The 23,313-nt window shown below is 43.3% G+C and overlaps 1 protein-coding gene across 6 annotated transcripts in view; it reads right to left on the bottom strand.

Moving 5' to 3' along the window:
* Window positions 1-23,313, bottom strand: part of tox2 (TOX high mobility group box family member 2) — a 95,672-nt gene that overhangs the window by 22,606 nt on the left and 49,753 nt on the right. For 3 of the 6 annotated variants that reach the window (XM_062405913.1, XM_062405886.1, XM_062405904.1), the window contains 3 exons: window positions 22,429-22,488; window positions 7,893-7,997; window positions 7,226-7,510 (listed from right to left, as the gene is read on the bottom strand). In XM_062405913.1, the coding sequence (XP_062261897.1) occupies window positions 7,226-7,510; window positions 7,893-7,997; window positions 22,429-22,488 (450 nt within the window). The remainder of the gene's footprint in view (window positions 1-7,225; window positions 7,511-7,892; window positions 7,998-22,428; window positions 22,489-23,313) is intronic. The other 3 variants (XM_062405929.1, XM_062405895.1, XM_062405921.1) reach the window with 1 other exon arrangement.

Genomic DNA, 23,313 nt, shown 5'->3' with positions numbered 1-23,313 from the left:
CACAAAGTGTTTTAATCACCCTGGCTCAAGCCTTTCTTGTGCACGTTGGCAGGCGGCGGCGGGGGGGGGGGTTATGTTGAACCGGTGGCTGGCGGCGGAGCAGGGAAGACGTCCCTGAGTGAGATGACATGGGACGGCTCCACCACCGCCACCAGGGCCAAATATTCCTGGTGGTGAAAGCAGAATGAGCTGATGGATGGTTGAGATGGGGCACAGTGCAATATGGACACGATTTCATGGCATGATAAATCTCAGCAGGGGCCCCTGGCTAAGTGTAATATGAAATCCCTTATCAATGGATCTGCTTCATAACACTGTGTATGTGCTGCAGATGAAGCTGCCTTTGTTTCTTTTGCCTCTGTTCTGTGCTTGAATGCCACAGTTGATCGCATCTACATTATGGAGGAGGACGATGACAACAACACGTGTGTGATAACACAACTCAGTTGTTTCTGAAATATGACGTGATAAATTATCTAAATTGAAAATTGTCACAGTAGAGATCCTCTTCTGTTACCTGTGATCAGGGCGATATGCAGCGTTATTAGGAAAGGTTTTTTTTTCTGCTCTCCCAGCTGCACCAACTGGCCGGTACACAAAGCAAGTTTAAATTACACTTGCAATATAAATGAAATGCAATTTGTCTCACGGAGCCGTTCTCTTTAAAGTTCAGTGCTTGTGTTATTAACACGTCTCCTTAGGATTTCCGATTAAAAAGAGAGAAATTAAATCGGCACCTTATCCTCTGATTAGCTTAATCTGATAGGCTAATTGACTTTATCGAGGTGGAGAAGAGAGATGAGCTGCCAACAGGCTGCAATAAAAATCCCCCCAAAATGATGAAATTGGAAAAATAACCTACATTTCCTTTAAGATATTTCTTAATATACAACTACAGTTTCATATCACATTGCCGGAGAAATAAGGCACTTTCTCCCAGGAGATGAGAAAAGAATTGAATTTTTCCTTATCGGTCATCTATTTTTCCACAGAATGCTATTACTTGCTGCCTGCCGTTGCTAAGCAACAGGAAATATTAATAGGACCTTTTATTAGCTAGGCTATACCAGTGGAGTACTAAAATGAGGAAGTGGAAAACATGAATGTGTTACATAAATCTCTGAGCCTTTCAGGGTTTGCACAAGTCTCTGTTTGTCCAGTGATTTATGGCTGTGATGGTTCATTTATGGGAGAGGGAGGTGTGAAATGCCAAAATGGAACATTAGCCCAGGGGACAATTTGAAAATAAATAATCACAAAAAAGTGAAAGAGGGGGAAGCAGTTGAAAGAACAGCCCTCCCTTTTCTTTCCTGCGGATTTCAAGAGGCCATCAAACAAGGCATTGATCATTCAAAATCATCTGTGCCTGAATCAACATTGGAATAACTAATACAAGCCCCATTCTATCACTGGGCTTGTTGAACTGTGTTAAAAAGAGACAGACATTCCATCATTTCCCATAGACGCTCTAATCCTTTTTAAAAATGACTGAAAATGAAGGTCTTTCTAAGGAGAAATGGGTTTTCTTCATCTGAATGAAAAGTGTAGAATGAGGCGAAGCCCCAAAGAGCGGAGAGTCTTTAAAGGCAAAGGTAAGAGCAATTTAAAGTCCATATTGGAAAAGTCCAAACACATTTAATTACAATATTTCAGAACACTCACTTGATAACAGTCTGCTTGATATAATATTCATCCTTCAGACTTAATATTAGGTCCAAGATTTGTCTCTACAAATGCATCCCTGTATCCTCTTATCCACCTTTTTTCTCTCTCCTCCATGTTTATACAAAAACCAGCAGGTGTACAGTATGCGATAATACGTTTGCTAAGACCCTCCGTCAGAAGGAGAACACATTAAAACACACCTCTGCTCTCTTATCATTAATTCACCAAAGCTTGTCTGTGACAAGTTCAGTTGACATTGCAGCTCATATTTCATTCACACGGGCTTGAAGAGCGAGCACCTGCCAGGAGCTGTTAATACCTCGTGGAGGAAAATAAAGGAGAGAAAAGAGAAACGCAGGCATCCACACAACTTAACATGACAATCAGGACGGGATTAATACTCGCTAATTAACCTCAACAACTGGAGATAAAGAGCTGGTGAGGAAATTCCTCCCTTTAAACGTTGCAACAAAAGACATTAGGAGTATGAATTTGAATATGAATACAGCTGGCACATCTTCACGGTGCCACGACCCTCATTACAAGTGAACTGACCCTTCCTCAGGCAGATTCCCATCGTGTGTTCTGGAGAAATAACAGATACTACCTGGGAGTTTGATGGAGCCGAGGCTGCACGTGGCTCTTTCTGCTAACGCACAGCCTCTATGCATAACAACCCCCGGCTTATGATACATTCATCATCTGTTACATATTCAACACATCTCACTGCAGCCACTTAGGATGATCGCTAATCGCTAAGTTCCACGCACCATTGACGAACATGAAAAAATAAATATATGTAGTCAAAGATAATTTATTCCAGTTGCAGGCACAGTTCACGTGAATGTTAAAGACCCCATAATTGAATGTGGAGCCTTTCTGTTCAAAATGCACAGCAGATGCAAAGTGTGAGGCTCATATAAATATATCTATACATTCGCTAATTCAATATTCTGTCAATAGGTAAGTTTTAGTGCAAACAAAGGTGCAACACACAACAATGAGGACACTATGCTTGGGAGTCCGGAGCAGAGATGGGTATCTTTCTGGGCTGTATTGATACGATCAATGCAACCTGAGCACGGCTATTAAATGTCTAATGTGTTTTGGAACTTGTAGATGCTATGACAGTGCGGGCATTAACAGAGAGAGGGAGAGGGAGAGAGGGAGAGGGAGAGAGAGAGAGAGAGAGAGAGAGAGAGAGAGAGAGAGAGAGAGAGAGAGAGAGAGAGAGAGAGAGAGAGAGAGAGAGAGAGATGCCCTGCCAAGTGCAACAGAGCGTCAGAGAAAAAAGCTCTCTGAAAGATATCAGGTTCGGCCAGAAGGGGCTTCAGTCCACAACACAATGCACATCAGCAAAGTGAAATTTTCTTTTTTAAAGGGAACAGGGAATTATATTTTTTTAGGTTTTCAGAGTCACCAGAGGAAAGAGAAATCATAAAACAGAAAAAAAATATAAACCTGATTGAAAAGTTAAAGATCCCTTATTTTAGAAAGCAAGATTTCCACATCTTATTTTATTAGAAAACCAGGTCTGGGTCTTACAAATATAGTGAAAGTATCGAAACTCTAAATCAACAGCGAAGTGCACACAGCCTGTATTCAGGAACTGTGTCTTAAATGGGCTCTCAGGGCTTCTGTAGATTTGTGATGTCCCCACGATACAAGCACCGCCCACCCCATGTCTCTGGTTCGGCTTTTATCTGGTTGGTAACATGTTAGAAATTCTTTCACTTCCCTAAAATGTTTACAAAGATAATCAGTACATTGTCATCGTAGGCAAAGAAAATAAGTGACATGAACCACTGACTTAAGAACTTGTGATCGATTCATTGATTCAGTATTTTCTCTGCACTCAAAGCCTTATGCAGCTTTTTATAGTTCTCCGTGCCACAGTCCTCCAGTGTTGTCCAGAAACTGTGCATTCCACATACACCATGGTGCTGCTATAAATACCGACAAGAAAAGCAAATATAAACGGATCCGTGGCTGGAAACAGTCCCACTATTTATTCCTGTTTCAGCCACGTTTGGCATCTGCAGCTGGTTTAGTTATTTACTGAGCATATTCTGTAATGACTCTGCTTTCAGACAAGTTTCCAGTGATGACGGATGAACTCAGAAGTTCTCAATAGTAAAAGTAAAAGTCTAAATAACATTTTTACCCGATTGGCCAATTAAATAAAGGTAGAGTACAAGAAGTAAAAGTACGCAATATGCCAAACTACCCATTTCGGATTGATGTATATGATATAACTGTGAATTGAAGCAGTGGTGTGTTCGTCACTTTAATGGATCAGCTGGTAAAGGTGGAACTCAACCAATTACTTTATATAGTGCTGGATAGACTTTAATAGTACATCATTTACATGCATAGATGTCATGTCTGATCTGCAAAGTGACAAAAGCTATGGTGCATTTGACTTGTACCTGAACCTAATTATAGTACTTAGGTAAATACTGAATTACACTGCCAGTTTGTACTTTTCCATGAATTTGTAGGACTTTGTTATAAAGGATTAATAAAAATCTGTCTCCTCCTTCGTTTTTTTTTTCTGTTCTTTATTTCTCACTAAGTGGGAATCCTGATATTTTTTTCTATTACCAGCTTCCACAGTCAATTCTCAGTGTCAGATGCACTGGTGGATCTCCGTCCAAACACCATTTAGTCCAGTGGTTCAACCCGTCACCTCAAACTAAACACACACCATCTACTCCAACATCTCTCTGAGAATCATGGACTGCCGCTGCGATACCACTCTCCTCTGAATCCTCCTCCTTTTTTTTGTGTGTGTGTGTTACATAATCGGCCTATTTATTTTTATGTTTATATTGTTGTACCTGCAGCGGAGCACTCTCAGACGTCCTCGCGCTGGAAATCGTGTAGGCACACATTTAAAAGACCAGAGGCTCTCAGGCTTTTGTGGAGACAGAATAACCTCATTTCACTCAACTGAATTATCTCTAAAATATCTAATAATGAAATCCAGGAGGTACAGAAAACTGCTGGTGTACTCTCATTTTGAATAAGAGTTACCTCTTTGCAATTTCGTCTTGCCTCCCCCACTCTCTCCCTCCTCCTCCCCCTCTCTCTCGCCCTCCCTCCATCCTCCCTCTCTTCATCCAACTCTATTGCGCTCTTTTCATTGCCCAGCTCACGTATTGAATCTGCCTGATGAAAACAGATCTCACTGCAGCACCACAATAGAATGGCTGATGCAGGAAAGATGAACCCTAATGGATTTTTTTTTCCTTTTTTTTTTTCCAATGTGCTCAAGATTGAATATAAGGCCTGACCTCCAGATGTAGTGGATCCATTTCAACAGCAGATATATTGTTTATAGTGAAGACACAGAAATACATAGACACACTTGGACACACGCTTACAGTACAATGTCAACAGCAGCAGCAGCAAAATACCACTTCCATCTACATACTACGCCACTCACACTCTCTATCTTTCAAGCACCAAAACAGTCTCCATTTGGAATTAACCCTTGTTATTTATCTATAAATGTCAAGTGAGGTATTCAAAATGATAGCATCTCATGTTTGAACTGCAGAGTTTGCTTAATTACTTTGCTCAGCAGACTGTGTCAAGGTGAGGCACCGATTTAATAGACACTCCGCTCTCAGCACAAATGAACCTCTGCCACGGTTTGGTAGCTTCGCCGTGGAGACTATTTGATTTAGAAATTTCTGAGTTTGCTTTATATGCTGCTTTCGTTTTTTCTTTTTCTTGCAGTGGAGTCGAAGCCCAGCGCTGAAGAAGAACCTCCTATATGGCCGGGCTGCTTCTCTCCCAGCCTGTTCCAAAACATTGAATTATCTCCAAATATCAAGATCTGCGAGGTTTACTTGCTAAACATCATTTTTTTAAAAGCTTTAATTTATTTCAACATGTTTGCTTTTGTGTCTCTGCCTCGATGTAACCACCGGCAGCTGCCAGCGTTTGCCTCGTATCCTCTAAATGCATGTGGATCGTAGGCCAGCCGAACATTTCAAATCTCATGCATTTTTATCACCCGACCTGCAGCATTCAATCTGTTAAAACCACCGACTCTGGTCCTCGGCAGCAGTAACAAATATCCTGAGTGCCGAGCGAAACACTGGCCAATCAACCACTGTCTCCACGGTAAAGGTCATGACCGAAATGTGAAATGAATATCAAGATAAATGACACATGAATCCAATATGTAGCCTGGCATAATCCAACATTATATATAATATATAGTACGTTATATTTCAGATGTTTATCAAGTTATATTTGGACTATTTGCTGACGGCTGTTGTTTGTCTTGATCCCTTTAATAAATATAGCTTGACATTGAAATGCATCTATGTATTTAATGTATATGAATATATTCTCTTTTCCTAAAGGGCGCTGCTGACTTGTTAATCCAGGATAAGACCTCAGTCTAAAACAAGGACAATATAAAACATACTATAATTTATTATTAACTGCATAGTGGTGATCTATAAAATTCCCAGAAAGGCGCAGCTGCAGAGCGAAGCCCGCTCTGTGTGTGTTTATGATATCAGTCGATAACAAGTAAAATATGAAGCTGTGAAATTCTGACCTTTAAACCCTAGAACACAAAAATCTTTGCATATGTTATGACCATTACTCGAGGGATCTCCCATATATACAAATCCTCCACATCTGTTCATATTTCGAAGGGAAAGTACATATTTGACTAATGCAAATGTTAAATGAAAACTATTCAGTGAATAAAAAGTGCATTATTTACATTTTACTTCCTCAGCAGGATCCAAAAAAACAGGCATTGAATTAAACCCAGCTTAAATGCTAACCAACTGTATGACTGCTACCTAGCAGGGCTTTGCTTCTATGCAGCCTTTACATTATGTTCTCCTCACATACGCTGCACATACATCATTCGTTGTAATAGAAATCTCCTCCGTTTCCTGCAGTTCTCATGAATGCAATTATGGCTTGGAGATGCTAATTTGCGGAGGAGCAGGTCTCTGTGGAGCTGAGGGAGTAATCAGCGCGTATTCATGTTGGACGGCTTGACGGACTGACTGATGCGCGCTGTCGAGATAGATATGATGCTGATGGATTTGCCCACAATCCTTTTCTCCATGCATCACGGCTGACGTGGGGACGACTGAGAAAAATCATTCAGTTCCCCACTTAGCCACCGTCTTCATTCCTTGATCTGTTTCTACGTGATGCTCAGACGGTGTATCGTGTTAGAAATCTGTGGTGTCTATAGGTTTCTATCTTAAAATTGCTGTTTTGGATTATCTGCAATATCGAGGAAATCAAATTTATCCAATCTGTGCTAGATATGTTTCCCCCCCTAAATTGCAACCCAGTTTCTGGCTCATTGTTTGTGCTTGTAAACGCATGAGGCAAGAAAAAGTTTTTCCCTAATGTCCTCTCGTATCTCAGATAGAAAAAGAATGACTCCTTCAAAGTCTTAGAGGGGTTTAGTTTGAGCCCTACTTTTAGTGTAATCACAAGTTTTAATTGCTTGATTTCTGGTCCCACAGCGCCGCCATTTAAACCGCTCATTCCACAAAGCGCTACTCACCGAGGGCATTTGGCTGGAAACGAGGTGGCCGTCCTGCGCCAGCATGTTCGACATCATGAGTGTGGGCAGCTCTGGGTAGGAATACGGGTTGATGAGCCCATTGTGTTGCAGCGAGTGGCAGAGGTAGCCTGTGGAGTCGTGCTCCATCAGGTGAAGGAGAGGGGGCTCCGGGTGGTTCGGCGGAGTGATGGGGGGGATCTCGTAGTCCTCGTCCCCGTTTCCGCCGCCGCCGCCTCCACCGCCTCCTCCTCCCCCGCCGCCGCCGCCACTCTGACCTGAGTAGCTCTGAGGAGAGAAGAAAGAGAGAAAGGTCGGGTTAGATGAAGTCGTGTTTATAATTCGACCCACAGCTGATTTCTTTATGGCTCTAGTCCAAATGGAAACATTGTTTTCGGAATAGTGTTGGTGCCAAGATCTATTCATTTCCTGCTTAGAGCAAACAGTTTAACTGGAGCACTTCCAGAGTACACAACTCCCAGTTGTATCGTTGGCATCACAGAGCAAGAGCAAATAAATAACAAAATATAGCTACTTGATAAGAAGTCAACGCCAGCCTTTAAAACGTACCGCAAAGTCAAAACATTCATTTTTTGCATAAAACAACCAAACAACAAACTTAGAATTTGTCTTCTCCAATAATTGACAATAATTTGATGAGTATTCTAACTTTTTGTATCGTCCCATCTGCTAACATGAAGGAGGCGGGGTTTAAGACGTCAACTGCAGCCGACCACCAGGGGGCAATCCGTTGTCCTCCATCTTTGTATACAATCTATGGGTGAACATGGAAGGGGACATGGTTGATACACAGTTTTTATTTAACGTGGAAATTAAAGTGGTAACAAGAACCTGTCCAGATATTTAGACATTAAGAAAGACGCTCGATGTCTGTTGCTGAATAGTGCTGAGTCGTTCTCAGTGCTCATCCTGTTTTGTGTATCCTGTTGTTTTTATTGTGTATTTAACTGCAGCAAAGCAGCTAAAAGCTCTGTGACTAAAAACTGTCGACAGTTAAATCACTGCCAGGAACCAACAAACTGTTCCTCTGCACTGAGCTCCGTTAGAAGTTACGTGTCATTGTTGAAACAGAACGACAAACGTTTAAAATGGATCACTGCTAAAGCCACGCTGTAAGTGCAGTGACACACTTTGACTCTGTTTTTATGTTGTGGTGTTTGCCGCCATTATTTTCACATATCAGGACACCTTGTTGCTTCACTGTTAGATAAGTCAGAAGAGCACTCCAGGATATTTATGGCAGAGAAGCTCAACACGACAACTGTACTAACTAATGTTTGCTTCATCTGATCAAACGGTAAAAGGCGAGATTTAGAAACGCTCAGATCTCCTGACCTGCACTGCTTCGGGTTATCGGGAGCTGATTCACGAATCCTTCGGCACAAACAAACTTCTACAACACTCAACGTCAGTATCATGTAACCAATCCACAGACAGGATTAATCCTTACACAATAACTGTTCTTAGGCTCAAGACAGACGGGACCAAGAGTCATTTGTTTAACTGTGTTAGCATCTTGTCGTCTGAGGTTTTCAGTTTCCTGCCATTCTTCTTAAAGCTTTGTGATCTATTTAAATTCCGATCTGTCGTTTTGTTAGCCGATGGGTGTAATTTTCAACGTCTCATTTCGGAAACAAAAAACTCGGTGTTCAGTGATCTGTAATGACGACGGGCGTCAAGCCTCTGCATTCGGCTGCTGCTACGCTAACACAGTGAGTCCAATCAGATCGGAGTTCTGCACAGAAGAAGAGAAAAATAGCAGGGAAATCCAACGGGGGGGGAATGAAAAGCAATTTTGTCTGAGACGATCCAACTTGACTCCCATTGTAATGACTGAGTCAAATTAATCATCACAAATAATATTCTGGTGTCAGCCATTCAAGGGGTTTTTAATAGAAGTTTTATGATTCATGTCTCGCGGTATACATCAAACAGTCACTTCGGCAACATTTCTGAAATCAATTCAATATCATCTTTGTGTAGGCTGTCATCCTCAGCAGCCGAGTGGTCATTTATCTCTCCAACAGATACTTTTAGAAAATAAGGGGCGAGGGAAGATGGAGGAGAGGAGAGAGGATACAGGGCACATTTATTCTCCCTTGTTTCCCTCAGCCCTGTTGTACTATACATGCTGGTGTAAAGATGTTTCTTTGGGTAAATCAAAAGTCTGTTACTATTTCTATTGATAATAATCATCATATCTTTATTAATTTGTAAGGCACTTCTCAAAATATGAAAAAACTCAAGTAAAATACATAATACAGTAAAAGTATGTTTTAATCTCTGATTTGAAGGAAGCTACTCACTCACAGAGGAAGATAAAATGCATTTTTCCGCTTATTAAAATTAAAAAAACTCCATCATCATTAGAAATCGTAAACAGTGTAGATTCAGCTGCAGTCAAATGTTGGCAGAACAAGCTTTTTGTGTGCATGTGGGTCACAGACTTGGGCCTTTATGTGCTTTGCAAATTACATTTTTTCAGCTTTCAGCAGTATTAAAACCCATCCTTTTAAATGAAGATCAATCACAGGCTGTAAATGCAAAGAGATAAATTACATTCAGCTTCAACTCCTGCGAACACCCGTCTTTAACTCAACCACAAAAGAGGACGTTGGCAATGTTTTATTGTGAAGCAGGAATGCCGACACAGACTCAGCATTAACGCCACACTTTCATCTTCCTACACTTTACAGCTAATGAAAAAGAAAACTGACTGAGTTTGATCCACCATGTCCTGAATCGCCTCGGAGTCGGTTGACATTCATTTTCTGGACTCTGTTTTGAAGACAGATGTGTTTTTTGTTTGTAAACCTGTGGGGATCCGTGTTATTGTTTGGTCTAATGGACAAGAAAACGAACATTTCCTGAGATTCAATTTCCCTCATAATTGTTGGAAGGAAACTAAATTGTCTGCTGTAAACACACTGGAGCCATTGTGCGAGGCCAAGCCCAGCCCACCCCCATCCCCCCCCCCCACCCCTGCGTGGCCCTCGTAGCCCCAGTGCGTCTCTGTCATATCGTTGCGGCTGCGGGTGACCATTGTGTAATCTAAATCCTGCCACGCTTAGTCATCATCGAGCATGTTCATCAAACCCTTTTTTTTTTTTGTTTGTTCGGTTTATAAATATATATCCAAGCTGCAGAAACATTTTCTCTTCTGATCGCGCGGCGGGGACTGGAGCCGAGTGTGTGTCATGTGTTAGATTGCTGTGAAGGCTCATCCAGTGCCCTTGATGATAAAATGTAAATACCAAGGACGTTCCCAGTTGGATTGTGGCAAGATAAATTATTCATACGCCTCTTTTTTCGGAATGAGATTGCATGTACAGAACCACATGTACACTCTAGCTAATGTATACTCTTTCCTCCTTTATAAGTAGAATCCAAACAAAGACAATGCATTTGATGGATTGTATGGACCAGCGTGTGTCCTAGTATGGAATTGGCTTTTCAAACAAAAGCCTGCTCTTCTTGCTTTGCTTTTCTTTTCTTTTTTCTTCTCCTATGAGGAACTCATCATCCGGTTTACTCGCAACAGTCCAGGCAACACTCCCACCGAAAGCTGCGTGACACAGATTCTATTCTCTCACTGAAAAATCCTTTATTTTCCGTCCTCTGATCAATACCGCACACTGTAGGGAACATTATTTCCAATACGCAGTATGCTCGGTCTGCGAAACACAATCTGTAACATTTTAATTAAGAGACAGATCTCCCCACTGTAAGTGCTACATACCAGCACACCTTTCATTTGAAAGAAACAGATGAATAGACAGTTGGTCTGGGACTGAGAGAGAAAATCACATTGATTGGGGAGCTTTCCAGCGTGTGTTTTTTTTTTTTTATTTGGCACAGATCTCCGCCTCCCTCTGTAACACTGCCTGAGCATCCAAGGCCTTCTGGAGACGACTGTGGCTAATGGCTCATTATCTGTACATTCTTCTTCTTATTAGAATATTGTGATGCCTGGAGAAATCTGGCATCAGGACATAACCCAATTTATAAGAAAATGTCATATTATTCATTCTATAAAAGGCTCGGCTGCCAAATATCATTTGCAATAATCCGTTTTAGTGTTATTTCCCTTTTAGCATTTGCAAAACACGGCGCGATTCTTGCCATATTGTTGTAATTAGAACTGAATCGACCTTTAAGGAATATGTTATTGATTATGGATTAATGATTGTAAGCATTATTCAACCACATTTTCTGCTCCCATCTTTGTAAATGTGAGGATTTTTTGCTTTTATAATCACTTCATATTGAGTATTTTGAGAGACATTAGTGTCGTTGGTTGGACTTAAAGAGCAATTCAATTTTCTATAAGTTTGGCGTATTGGAATTAAACATTATTTCACACTTACCCGACATTTTACGCACTAATCAGTTCAGTGATTTGCAGATGAAATGAGCAATTAGCTGCAGCTCTTCTTTTGCTGCTTTCTTAGTTTATTACCATCAAAGGGACTTCATTTGACAAACATCATTTTGACAGCTGGCCCACACACACACACACACACACACACAAACACACACGCGGACATTTCCTCCAACAAATAATTGTGCGTGACATCACGTCGCAGACGCCACGTGCTCCTTGGCCACGCAGACGCAGATGCAGACGCAGACGCAGACGCAGACGCAGACGCAGACGCAGACGCAGACGCAGACGCAGACCAGTTTGGATTCCGCCCAAGTCAGCGTTTGTTTTCGGGGGAGAGGGCGGGGCCGACAGCTCCGAGACACACGATGACAGATCTGCCTCACTCCTAATGTGCACTTATCTGCCTATTGGAGAGCTTTGTCACAGTGGTGATTTATGCTTCGAGTCCAACACACACACACACACACACACACACATTACCACTTCCATCACCTCAGACACTCCTGGTTCCAACACCTTCCTGTGCGGCGCTGGGCACACAGACGAAGTTGGGCCGCGTTATCTCCCCTCTCCACGCAGTCCGGGTTTGCAAAGACATCGTGGAGAATTTGAGAGAATCATCTATTTTCATTCACTCCGCCATTGTTCTCCCAGAGGAAGATTACACTGTATATTTATGAATGATCCTGTTTACCAGTGTACACACACAGCTCTTGTTTAAACGTAACAGCGGAGGCAAACAGCGCCTGTCAGACTCCACAGATCTCTTACTAATCTGAACAGCATGAGCAGTGCTGCTATTCCTGTTTATTGGAGTGTTTGTTTTTGGTACTCCTCCTTTTTCTTCCTCCCTTTAGCCTTTCTCTCCCTCTCTCTCTCCATCCATCCATCTCGTTCCATCAGCTCGGGCTTAATTAAAGCCATACCCGTTCTTCTGCTACAATATCATGTCAGAGGGTATCAACACACCACAAAGCCTTCAGCCCCAAAGCGGGGGGGGGGGGGGGGGGGGGGCGGGGGGATCCAGTTACAGCCACCCTACACCTCCTCGCTCCTCTTCCTCCCTTGGCTGACCCAACCCCGGCCGTGGCCTGTACCTTCACAGTGCCCATGCAGGTCTGGTCGCTGCTACACATCGCCCCTCCGCCCATCCACCCCCTACCCACCCATCCCTCTGTCATCTCATCCCTCTGTAAAACAGCCCAGCTGCATTATTTATCCGTCACTATGTTACTGTTTGGAAATCATGAAAGGGGGGGCGGCGGGGATTGGGGGGACCGGAATGAATGGTATGGGAGGGTGGGAAGAGAGAGAGGTGGCAGGGGGGAGAGAGAGAGAGAGAGAGAGAGAGAGAGAGAGAACTAGGGAGGAAACGAAGGGGTGAGATGGATGGAAATAATGGTCAAAGACACTTTTTTTTTCTGAGGGGAATACAATCCAGCTGCTATCTCTCCAGCACCGGCCACAGTTATGTGAGGAGAAACGATTCTGCTCTGTGATGAAGATACTTTTTATATTTGTCATTAAAAGAAGGCAAATATAGAGAGAAAAATTTACGTGGGTCCCAACTGTCCAAAGTCCAAAGACACAAACGGTCCCTTTGACCCGAGACACTGAGCTGATTGCTAACTAGCCTCCCATTGACAAAAAACTCACTTCTAATTGGGTATATTTCCCCCCTTTTCTTTTATGTTTCCTTCCCTTCCTCTCCCCCGTGTATCCCGTTCCCTGCGCTCGTCTCACTTGTCAGTCAAGGTCAGGGGGTCATCCTCATCTGATCGCGTGTCAGAGCAGATTAGAATCAGAGCTTTTGTGCCATGTCATATTTCATTATGCATTTGACTCATCTCGCAGGTCAATGGGTCAGTGTGATTTGATTGGATGACAGAAATGATATAATTTGTGTTTAACCCTAGGCTGTATGAGGCTCTGAGTGGCGTACTAATGCATTTTGCAAAGACGGGGCAGGCCCTCTCCGCGAGCGACTAATTTGAAGTGGCACACCACAGAGTTGAAGGAGAGCCAGAGCTGTTGCACAACATGCCGAGGTTATAAGGGAGGCTTTATCAAATAATAAACACAACCTCCCTTGTGCCTCCATTTCTGTCTGTCTCTCGCACGCTTTCGCTGCACTCTGCAAACTGATGCAAGTACCCAGGCTTTAACCGACTTTCCGGCGTATAACACATACTTTTACCCTCCATTCTTTCTTTCTTTATCAATTTGATTCCCTGGAAATGTGTCACAGATCCTCCTCTCTCTTGTTTTTCTATTTCTCTCTCTCCGTGTGTGTGTGTGTGTGTCTCTGTTTCTTTCTCACTGTCTAATAGCACTTGATTTTGGCTAGAGAGGAAGCTAATGGAGAAGTGCTTTCAGCAACAACAACAACAACCACATTGTTATTGTGGAACATTTATGTGGGACAAAACATCTCAATAGATCCAGAGCGAAAATAGAAACCGACAAAAACAACTGGGTTAATATTTAAAAAGTGGAATAACGACAGGTTTTTCTTCTTTCAGAAACAATCATCTATTGATATTATATTCTCTGCTGGTTTGCACCGTTTATCCACAGGAGGAGTGAGGGACCTTTACGGCACTAATGATATGCAGATGCTGCCCAGTGTCGGGGAAAATTCAACTGCGATCTCCACTAATGCGGTCGGAAAACAAACCACTGGGGCACAAGATCGCTCAGGTTTCCCAATAGTCATCCCGAGTGATTGTGATGGCTTTGTTGATACTGCTGTGGGTGACGGGGGGGGGGGTGAGGATGAGGGGCGTGAGGGTGGATGGCGTATATAAAATGGAGAGGAAGGAGCAAGGAAGAAGGCGAGGGGGAGAGGGGGGGGGGGGTGACTCCAACGTTTCAAATGAGGACCATAATCAAACTTATTGCCTGATAGGGGGAATCTAGGATTACAACGTTACAGTGGCAGACATACAGGGATATTCCCAGTCCCCTCTGTCTCTTCTGCTCAGTGCGGCCATGTCTCCTGGAGAGGGAGGGCCCGTGCAGCTCCGCTCATCAGCGCACAACTGTCTGTTCTGCGCGGCTTAACAACGAGCCACCGCTACTGCTGACACGACAAAAAAAAAAAAAAAACCTGCCCAGAGATTCGACAAGGCCCCGAAAAAAAAAGAAGCAGTCGCCCGTCAAGTGTTTTTTTTAATTTTCCGTGACTCTTCAGTTATCTACACTTTTCCTTCAGTCACTGTCAAAATTATTATTAGCATGCGGACAATGGTGCTTCTGTGTCTGAATGACAAAAACTAATTATTGTTATAAGAACAAGTAAATGGACAAAAAGAAGCAGCACAATAAAGGGCTGGTGGATCTGTACCGACTGACTCTCACAACGTGGAGAATAACAAAGGGAGCGCTGATGGCGCAGTCATTCAAACAAACGTGCATTATTCTGAGAATTGTTAGGATCCTGTCAGCCACAAATAACCCTCGGGGAAGGAGGGTGTGAGGTGCACGTGGCTGGGGAGAGTGCATGTACATCTGTGTGCCAGTGTGTGTGCGTCGTTTAATGTGTTGGCTAAATGTGCACTGAACTGTGAGTGTGAGTGTTATACCTATTCAAACCTTCACTGCACATCTTAACGTACGTCTGATTTTCTTTTTAAAACAAAGAACAACTTTAAGAGACTCTCTGATCTCTCTCAGTGTGTGTGTGTGTGTGTGTGTGTGTGTGCACGGTATCAGTGTGTTCTTAAGTGTCTCCCCTCCCTGGTTCGGAGTCAATGAGGCTGTGCATTGGAGGCTGGCACAGCTGGTGGGAGCAGGAGACTAACATCTGGACCCTCGTTCTCTCTGTGCCATTGTTAATAAGAGGCTGGTGGGGAATGGAGGGGAGGGGAGGAGACAGCTCTCCAGCGTCAATGAACCCCCCTGTCTCTCACTAGAGCTCTGAACTGCAGCTCACGCTTGATGCAACACAGAGAGTGTCCACAGGGCGGGCTCCACCATCGCAGCATATCCACAACTATGTTTGAGCTACATCCCTACATGTGCAGGGAAATGGGCATTGCGTCTGATAATTGGTGGTAGGAACATTGGTCTGTCAATCAAACAATTTGAAGACTTTATTGACTTCAGATGGCCAGGATCAACTTTGACTCTATGAATCTTGGTGCGGACAATTATTATCATGTATGTTTTCTACTTTCGTACTTTCCTTTGACCCGATACCTTCAATATGAACAATATTCCCACAAGGCTCATTTAATGCTCGACACCAGATATGTAAATAGGCGGAGTCTTCTGTCTGCAAGTGCTGCCCTCTATTTGATGTGTTGCTGAACAACCAACAACATCAAGGACGCATGGAAAATGTGGGTCACTTGAAATGGACATAATAATTATTTTCATATACAATCTTAGCATAAGTGAGCCTTTTACTTTTGTTAATCCAAATCCAACTCCCTACTAGGTGGCTTCACCTGCATCGAGGGGCAAGTAAGGCACAGGCAGCACTGAATAAATGACATCCACTTGTTTATTTCTAGTTTTGTATTGTCTAACCTGTGTTTCATCTGGATGATAAAAAACAGCCACACAAATATACAAGTGTAATGTACAATTATAATGTAAAAAGCAATTCGCTAAAGGCTTTGTACCAATATCTTAGCCGTGCATCACTTCACCAGTTTATTAAGAAATATTATATCACCTCATTTCAACTTTCTCCGAGCAGAGGAAATAAGTCTACATGGATGATGTGGGCTCAGGGTTTTATACCTTGAAGACACTGCATCAATAATTAACCAAGTACTTTTGCTCGCGGATCTTAATTCAATGGATCATTTTCTTCTCTAATGACTCCTTTTCCCAGCTATGAAGGAAAAGCCGTCTAATACAAACTGTTATGTATTCGTAAAAGAACATCTCTGTGGCCGTGAGAAGGCTAAACAGAGACGGGCCATTTTGTTTCTCTTATATTGGTCTGGCCTGGGATCTGGCACAAGAGCGAGTGTTTGGTCTCTCATCATTCTCTCCAGTGGGGTGAAAGGCCTAGACAAACACATTAAGGCTGCCATTAGTTTCATCTGATCACCTGGGGCAACACGGGGATGGACAGCTTGGCAGCGAGAGGGCCTTACACAAATATACAGCTGTGCATTTATACGTGGTGCCATGTCAGATGAGTATTTCAAAACAGAGGGCTTTTAAACGGGGCGAGAGCATGCTAGGAGAGTGAGGTGTGGGGAGGGGGGGGGTTCCAAATGACTGTAAAAAGGCCACGGGGAGAGAGCTTTCCATCTTTCTGCTGCCGCGACAAATATGCCTGCACATCTTTTTGCTTTGTCTCCGCACCCTGCTTCGTCAGCGAACAGCTATGGAAATATTATGGCAGGCCGCTCTTTGTTTTCATTTTCACAAAAGATGGAGGGAGGGAGGGAACGAACCAGAGAGAGGGACAGACGGGGAGAGGGACGGAGAAGGAGAGGGGAAGGGGCAGGTGGGAGAGGCACTGGGAAAGGAAAGGTGAAGCGATATCTGAGGTTTGGGGGGCATTTGGAGAAAAGGAGGATGAGGAGAAGAGTGGTGGGAAAGAGCGGGGAGACAGAAAGGGGGAGTCGCGGAATAGGTGAGGTGGAAGAAGAAGTGGAGAATACCTGGTGGGAAGAGGCCAGGGGGACTTGTAGGTGACAAACCAGGTGAGGTGGCATGAAAAGGGGAACAGGCGAGGGATTGGGAGGATTGGGGTGACAAGTAGAGGGTGAGTCAAAAACTGGGCATATCAATTGGAAGAGGGGGAGGAAGGTGGAAGTGTAGAGAGGGAGAAGACCCCAGTTCCAATCTAAACAGCAGGAGGAAGCTGTAAATCAGACTAATGCGGCTGAGTTGTAATTCAGACCAGCAGGGCCAGGGCGCTGGCGCGGGGACCCCGAACGGCGGGAGTCCTCAAAACGCCGCCGTAAGGCTTTAATCAGTACTGATCCAAAGATACTGTCTCCCCCAATCAGCAGGCTTCCTGTCAGTCACACACGGCTGAACCTGACCAATCACGCTCCTCCAAAGACCCAGACATGCTGGCTGGGCTTTGGGCCTCAGCCAAACAAGAGAATTACTCATCTAAACTGGAGAGGTGGAATGGGCCTTTAATTCAGAGCGGAGAGGGACGAGGTGATGGATTGGTCAAAGGTTGGACATAAAAGACGGCGGGATCGTGTTCTACAATGGTTCATCAGAAACATGTGGGGGAAAGAGGAGAGAGAGCAGGGAGGACGACTTAATCAGATTCATCAGACTGGAGTTAGTGAGAAGTTTGGGATATAAAACTGCGGACTGTGTTAAAATCTGTTAATGTGATCTTTCATCGAAAACATTTAAAAGACTTCACATGAGATCATTCTGTCAATATGTCTCATAAATGTATTAACAACCACATCTGTTAGCTGTCATATGAAAAAAAACAAAAACATTTTCCATCGATATGTGATCTGTTACTGGTTCTCTGTGTCTTGCAGATCTGTCACTGGCTCGCTGACACCTCCCTCATTACGATTACAACACCCAAGAGGGACCAGGCCTAATAATCCCCCGCCAGCAACGACTTACAATTGAGCCAGCAACAACTGAGATGAGAAATGACCTCAAAACTCACCGTTAAAGCAGCGATTCTACTCGCAACATGTAAAACAGGCGAACAAACTTTTCCGAACCCACTCGTTACCAGACGCTGCCTTTTTATACCTGCGTTTTACTAAAAGGGGAAGGAGGGCAATGCATTAACTTAAAAGTGAGCGGGAAAAATGCAAATGCGGTCCACTTTATCGTCGGGCATTCAAACGGACCCTTTCAACTCCGCAATCCATAATATTTCGGCTTTGATGCTCGGAAAAAATGGCCGCGGCTCAGAGGTAACGCCGAGCTGGATTCTGCCCCCCCCCCCCCCCCGCTCGTGGTGAGACTAGTGTGACTGGCTGGGCTGAACACACACTGTGCATGTTAAAACCACATGCAGCGTCTTGGCAGCGAAGACGCTACAGCGGCAGCCAATCAATAAAACCTTGTTACGCTAATTGCAAGATCATAATCTCCGTTCCTACTTCTGCTGAATATCCAAACAGTCACTCCATTAGCCGAATTATTCCCCCGTGCAGTTTTCTCCATCTCTCTTTCCACCGACCCCCTTTTCCATTTCTTCCTCTCGTTCCTCTTTTTTCCCTGTGACATATTTCTCTCAAGCAGCAGTTCTGCTAAATGAATTCATAAGTCAGGGAGAGAGAGATCAAAGCAGGGCATTGTCAAGGAAAAGTGCTGATGAAGAATACTGTTTCCTTTGGTCTGCAGCGGGGCTATGAGAAGGCATCTCCACATGCACAGCCCTATCTTTCGTCGCATCGCTCTCCACTGCTCTAAGTGTATGCAAGAGAAATCCCACTTTGGGTGACGGTCAAATAAAAACCTTTCTCATCAGGTGCTCTTCCACTTCTTCATTGTGGAGATTTGGTTCCGAGTGCGAGCACCTTGGAGTTGGTTACCGTTTTTCCTCATTGTTGCCACGATAATGGCGAGCGGCCACGGGGGCAGACTAAGAGCTTGTTGATGCCAAGACCGGGATCTGTGACCTTGTCATTAAATCACTAACACTTTGTCACTCCGCCGGGGGGGGAGAGACCAGAGGAAACACTACAGAGAGCTGCGCAGGGTCAGACTATGATGCTCATGGGAACATCGATACGACAATGGCACTGACCCTGTTTCCTTGTGACTCATCACGGGCACAAACCCATCTGGGCATCTAAAGCATCCCACCTTTAGATGCAGTTACTAGGTCAGGGCCACGCTCATGAGGTATATGTGCATGTACCTTATGTAAATATATAAATAACAAAGAGTATTGATATCGGTGAGCCAGATTAAATAGAGCAATTACATGGAGGTGGAAGACATCTGAGCACTGAGAAAAAACACTTTCACACAGTGTGGAGGTGGAACCGCTGACCCAAATGCATTTAAATGCAATTGGTGTGTTTCTGACTCTCTTTCTCTATCTGTGTGTGTCTGTGTGTCTGTGTGTGTGTGTGTGTGTGTGTGTGTGTGTGTGTGTGTGTGTGTGTGTATAAACCCATTTACTGTTTTCTTTATTTAATTTAACTGAAAGAAACCTCTCAACTTTACCTACTTTACCTAGGAAATTATTTAACACATGCTGATTGCTGCAGTTTGACGAGGCAATGCAGCGTGAATAAAGTGAAGCAATCAGTATGTATACTAAAAATGCAGAGAATGCTGTTGACGAACAGTATTCTGACTGAATGCTAAAGCAATGTAGGGGTGGCAAACAGCTGTGGCAGATTCCAAACCAGTATGGCACCACATAGAAGGCATACCTCCGCCAAGACCCACACAGCTACATTTAAATTCACTACATTCAGACCTGCATTTGGATCAAAACCAAATTTCACACACATTTATCTGTCCCTTAAGCATGTCGGATTTTTTAAAATAATTATTTTCTTAGTAAGCATGAACATTTGGAAAAATATCGCAATGTCAACGCACATTATGAAAGCACTGCTGGATGCACTACCTGATCAATACTTTGATAGGTTCTTCTCTGAACACTACCGCATCCTTCCACCATTTTGTTACTGTAATCCTTCCAGTGGTATTTTGATTAAAATCCTGTTAACTAACAGCCACACACACAAAGCCGACTCTCCTTGGCAGAGGTATGGTAGTGAAACAGCTTCAGAAACATCTCAGAAAGAAGAAGAACTGAACACAGTGTCTTTTTTTACGTTTAATTAGTAGTTAGTTTGCCAGTTAATTAGACATGATACCAGTTTTGCCACTTAAAATGTCAAGTATGTTAATTTCTTGAAAGCAGAAACTGTTTCTACACTTTGGTTTTTATCATATATATATATATCGATTTAGTGGACATTCGTTTCCCCAGCCTGTTCCACCACCAAACAAACAATAACATCACCCTAACAAAAATCTAGCATTATTACCACTTTGTGACGTTTCCATTATCAACAAACAAAAAACAACTTAAAATTGGGATGTGGAATCTGCAGAGGAGACGCACAAAATTGAGTTTTTGCATTATCTCCCGTGTTTTGTTGTAGTAGAATGTGTCCACCCTTAAGGCCCTCTCTGATTCCAGCTGTCAGACGCGGGGAGAGGCTAAACTTGGTGAAGCAGAGAATAGAGCACGGCACATGTCAAATATGAAGGCATCTTGAGTAAACAAAGTCTAACACAGAGCAAAGCAGAAATCCTCTCTCATCGCATCACAGTGTTTCATGCTATTTCCCACTCCCCGTGTCTCCTGCCTCCTTGATCCCTACCTTTCCCCCCACCTCGCTCTCTGCGTGCAACATTTGCAGTATTTTATCTGTCCCCCAGTTAAGTCTAAGGAAACGCTGCGCACATCAGCACGACTTGAAACCAGTCAATCAGCACTGCAGTGAAAACTTCATGTGCTGAATACATTTGAGCAATAAAAAAGCTGTTGTTCTTCAAAAACGTTCAGACCGCAGAGTATCTGCGTGTGACATCTGTCAGATAACGCTGCTGTCCTACTGAAAACCACCGTGTGACAGACATATTTGCCGTCAGAGACATGTGAATAAACGTGAGGAATCTTGTACACGCCGCAGCACAAGCAGCTCTGTGTCTCATTCTGGGCCTCGAGCCACCGTCCAACAAACCAGAGCGTTAAGAAATAAAGCAAAAACAGCCACTGCAACAGAAACAGAAGTACTGTAGCCTATGGGTCGTTTCTAATAATTGCAATTGACAGGGACAAATTCCCTGCTCCCCTGTGCATGTCAGATGGGCTTATTCCCAAACTCCACAAATCCCTCTGTCCAAACACAACCATATGGTCTCCCAGTTGTTCACAACCAGCTGTGCGGCAGTGTATCTGCTGCGGCTGCCATGTTCTGTGGAAGAGCACCGACTCCCCCTCCATTCAAACTTCATAAATCCTTTGTAATGAGGCCAAAACTCACTCAGAGCGCAGCAGCGTTTTCTGCTCAGCTTCAGAAGAGCACAGGGTAAGATTGCACGATTGGAATATAGCGAGAGGTTTTAATTTCCCGATGGCGGAGTTAGCTTAATGTCAGATCAGAGGAACAAGGTCCAAGCACTTGTGGAATCAGTTTCTCTTTTTCTGGTGTAGGTGCTCTGACTTTCATTTACAAGGAATACATTTCACTATTTCATTTCTCCTTTTCCGACTTTTGATGACAGGCTTCAGGAATAAATAACTTCTTTGTTATCAAATGTCAGAAATTTCCTGTGTTGAGATAATTCCTTTCTAGCCAGTGGTTAAAGAATGGGTGTCTGAATTATTTCAAAGTTGCTGGTGGAATCTAAAGGATATAAATGTGTTTTCATGTTTTGTGTCTTCTTCCATTGCATGTTTGGTCATGAATTATAATTTAATTGGTATTAAAAGGTCTTAATTTGACTATTTATAGAAAAAATGAACGTTTTTCCATTCCATGTTCTTGGACAAGAAGAAATACATTCACACTGTGACCACAGCCGCTCATAATAACAAATCCGTGGAAAGACTTCATCAATCGAGCGCAAAACCCATTACATCTGTCAGTGTATAACATGGGTGAACTAATTAAAAAATATGGGTATATATTTTGCTTTCAGCGGACGTCATGTAACTCTGTGGTGGTTAGAGTAGCAACAATTTGTCATCCAGCCTAACAAGCGTGGACGCTGGTGGAAGTAAAGCGGCTCCACAGCAGCCATCACGGCAGGAGCAGATGAAATAGCAGGTATTCCATTAGGGCCAATTTGAGCTCACCTGGTTTGGGGCGAGGAACTCATGGTTGTTCTCATTCATGTACATGTTGTCACCATCAAACTGCGGAGAGAAAGAGAGGGAAAGAGAGGAATGAGAAAACAGAGCGACACATCAGCAGCGCGGACAGGAAACAGTCGGTGGAGATGGAGGAACAGCGTAACACAGCAGCCTAATGACTCCAAGTCCTCGGCTTAAAGACCCCGATGCACTGGTGGATGTCAGTAATTAGAGTTCATTAGAGACACGTATAATTAGGCCCTGTCAAAGCTTGTGTAACTCACACTCTTCACCTCAGCTTGCCTTCAGCCGGAGATTGTGTGTGTGTGCTAAACGTGCACACACTCACACTGGTGTCACAAGGGAAGGCACGTTTTATCTATATAGCACCATTCAGAAACAAGGCTATTCAGTGCGTTTTATGGAGGCATGGAAATACATTAAAAACAAGACATTAAGAAGACATTAAAATTTCATTTGAAAGATGATAAAAAAGAGTCAGTTCCAAGTGCTTTACGGAGGAATGGAATAATTCAAACTATTTAAAATAAGAGATTAAGAAGCCATTAGAGTTGCACTTAGGAAACAATTAGAACAAACACAAGAAAAAACAGGAGCCTTAATAGTTAAAGAATCAAATTAGGCTGTGAGTAAACCACAGCAAACAATAGTGTGATTACATTTTGCTGACATTTTTAGCTGGAACTTGTTCAACTGGTGGATTAGACAGCTTCACCCAGATCAGTTTAGATTTAAACCTTAGTTTAAACCTGAGGGGAGTCCATGCTTCGTAACGTAAAGGGTAGATCAGAAATGTTTAAGTCGACAATTTGAGATCTTCACCATCTTCCATTGACAGATGCATGTAGACATGGCTCTGTGGAAAGT

The sequence above is a fragment of the Platichthys flesus genome, chromosome 2, assembly GCF_949316205.1.
Source record: "Platichthys flesus chromosome 2, fPlaFle2.1, whole genome shotgun sequence".
Classification (NCBI taxonomy): domain Eukaryota; kingdom Metazoa; phylum Chordata; class Actinopteri; order Pleuronectiformes; family Pleuronectidae; genus Platichthys; species Platichthys flesus.
The sequence above is the reverse complement of the archived record's forward strand: the minus strand, read 5'-3'. Positions and strand labels throughout refer to the sequence as shown.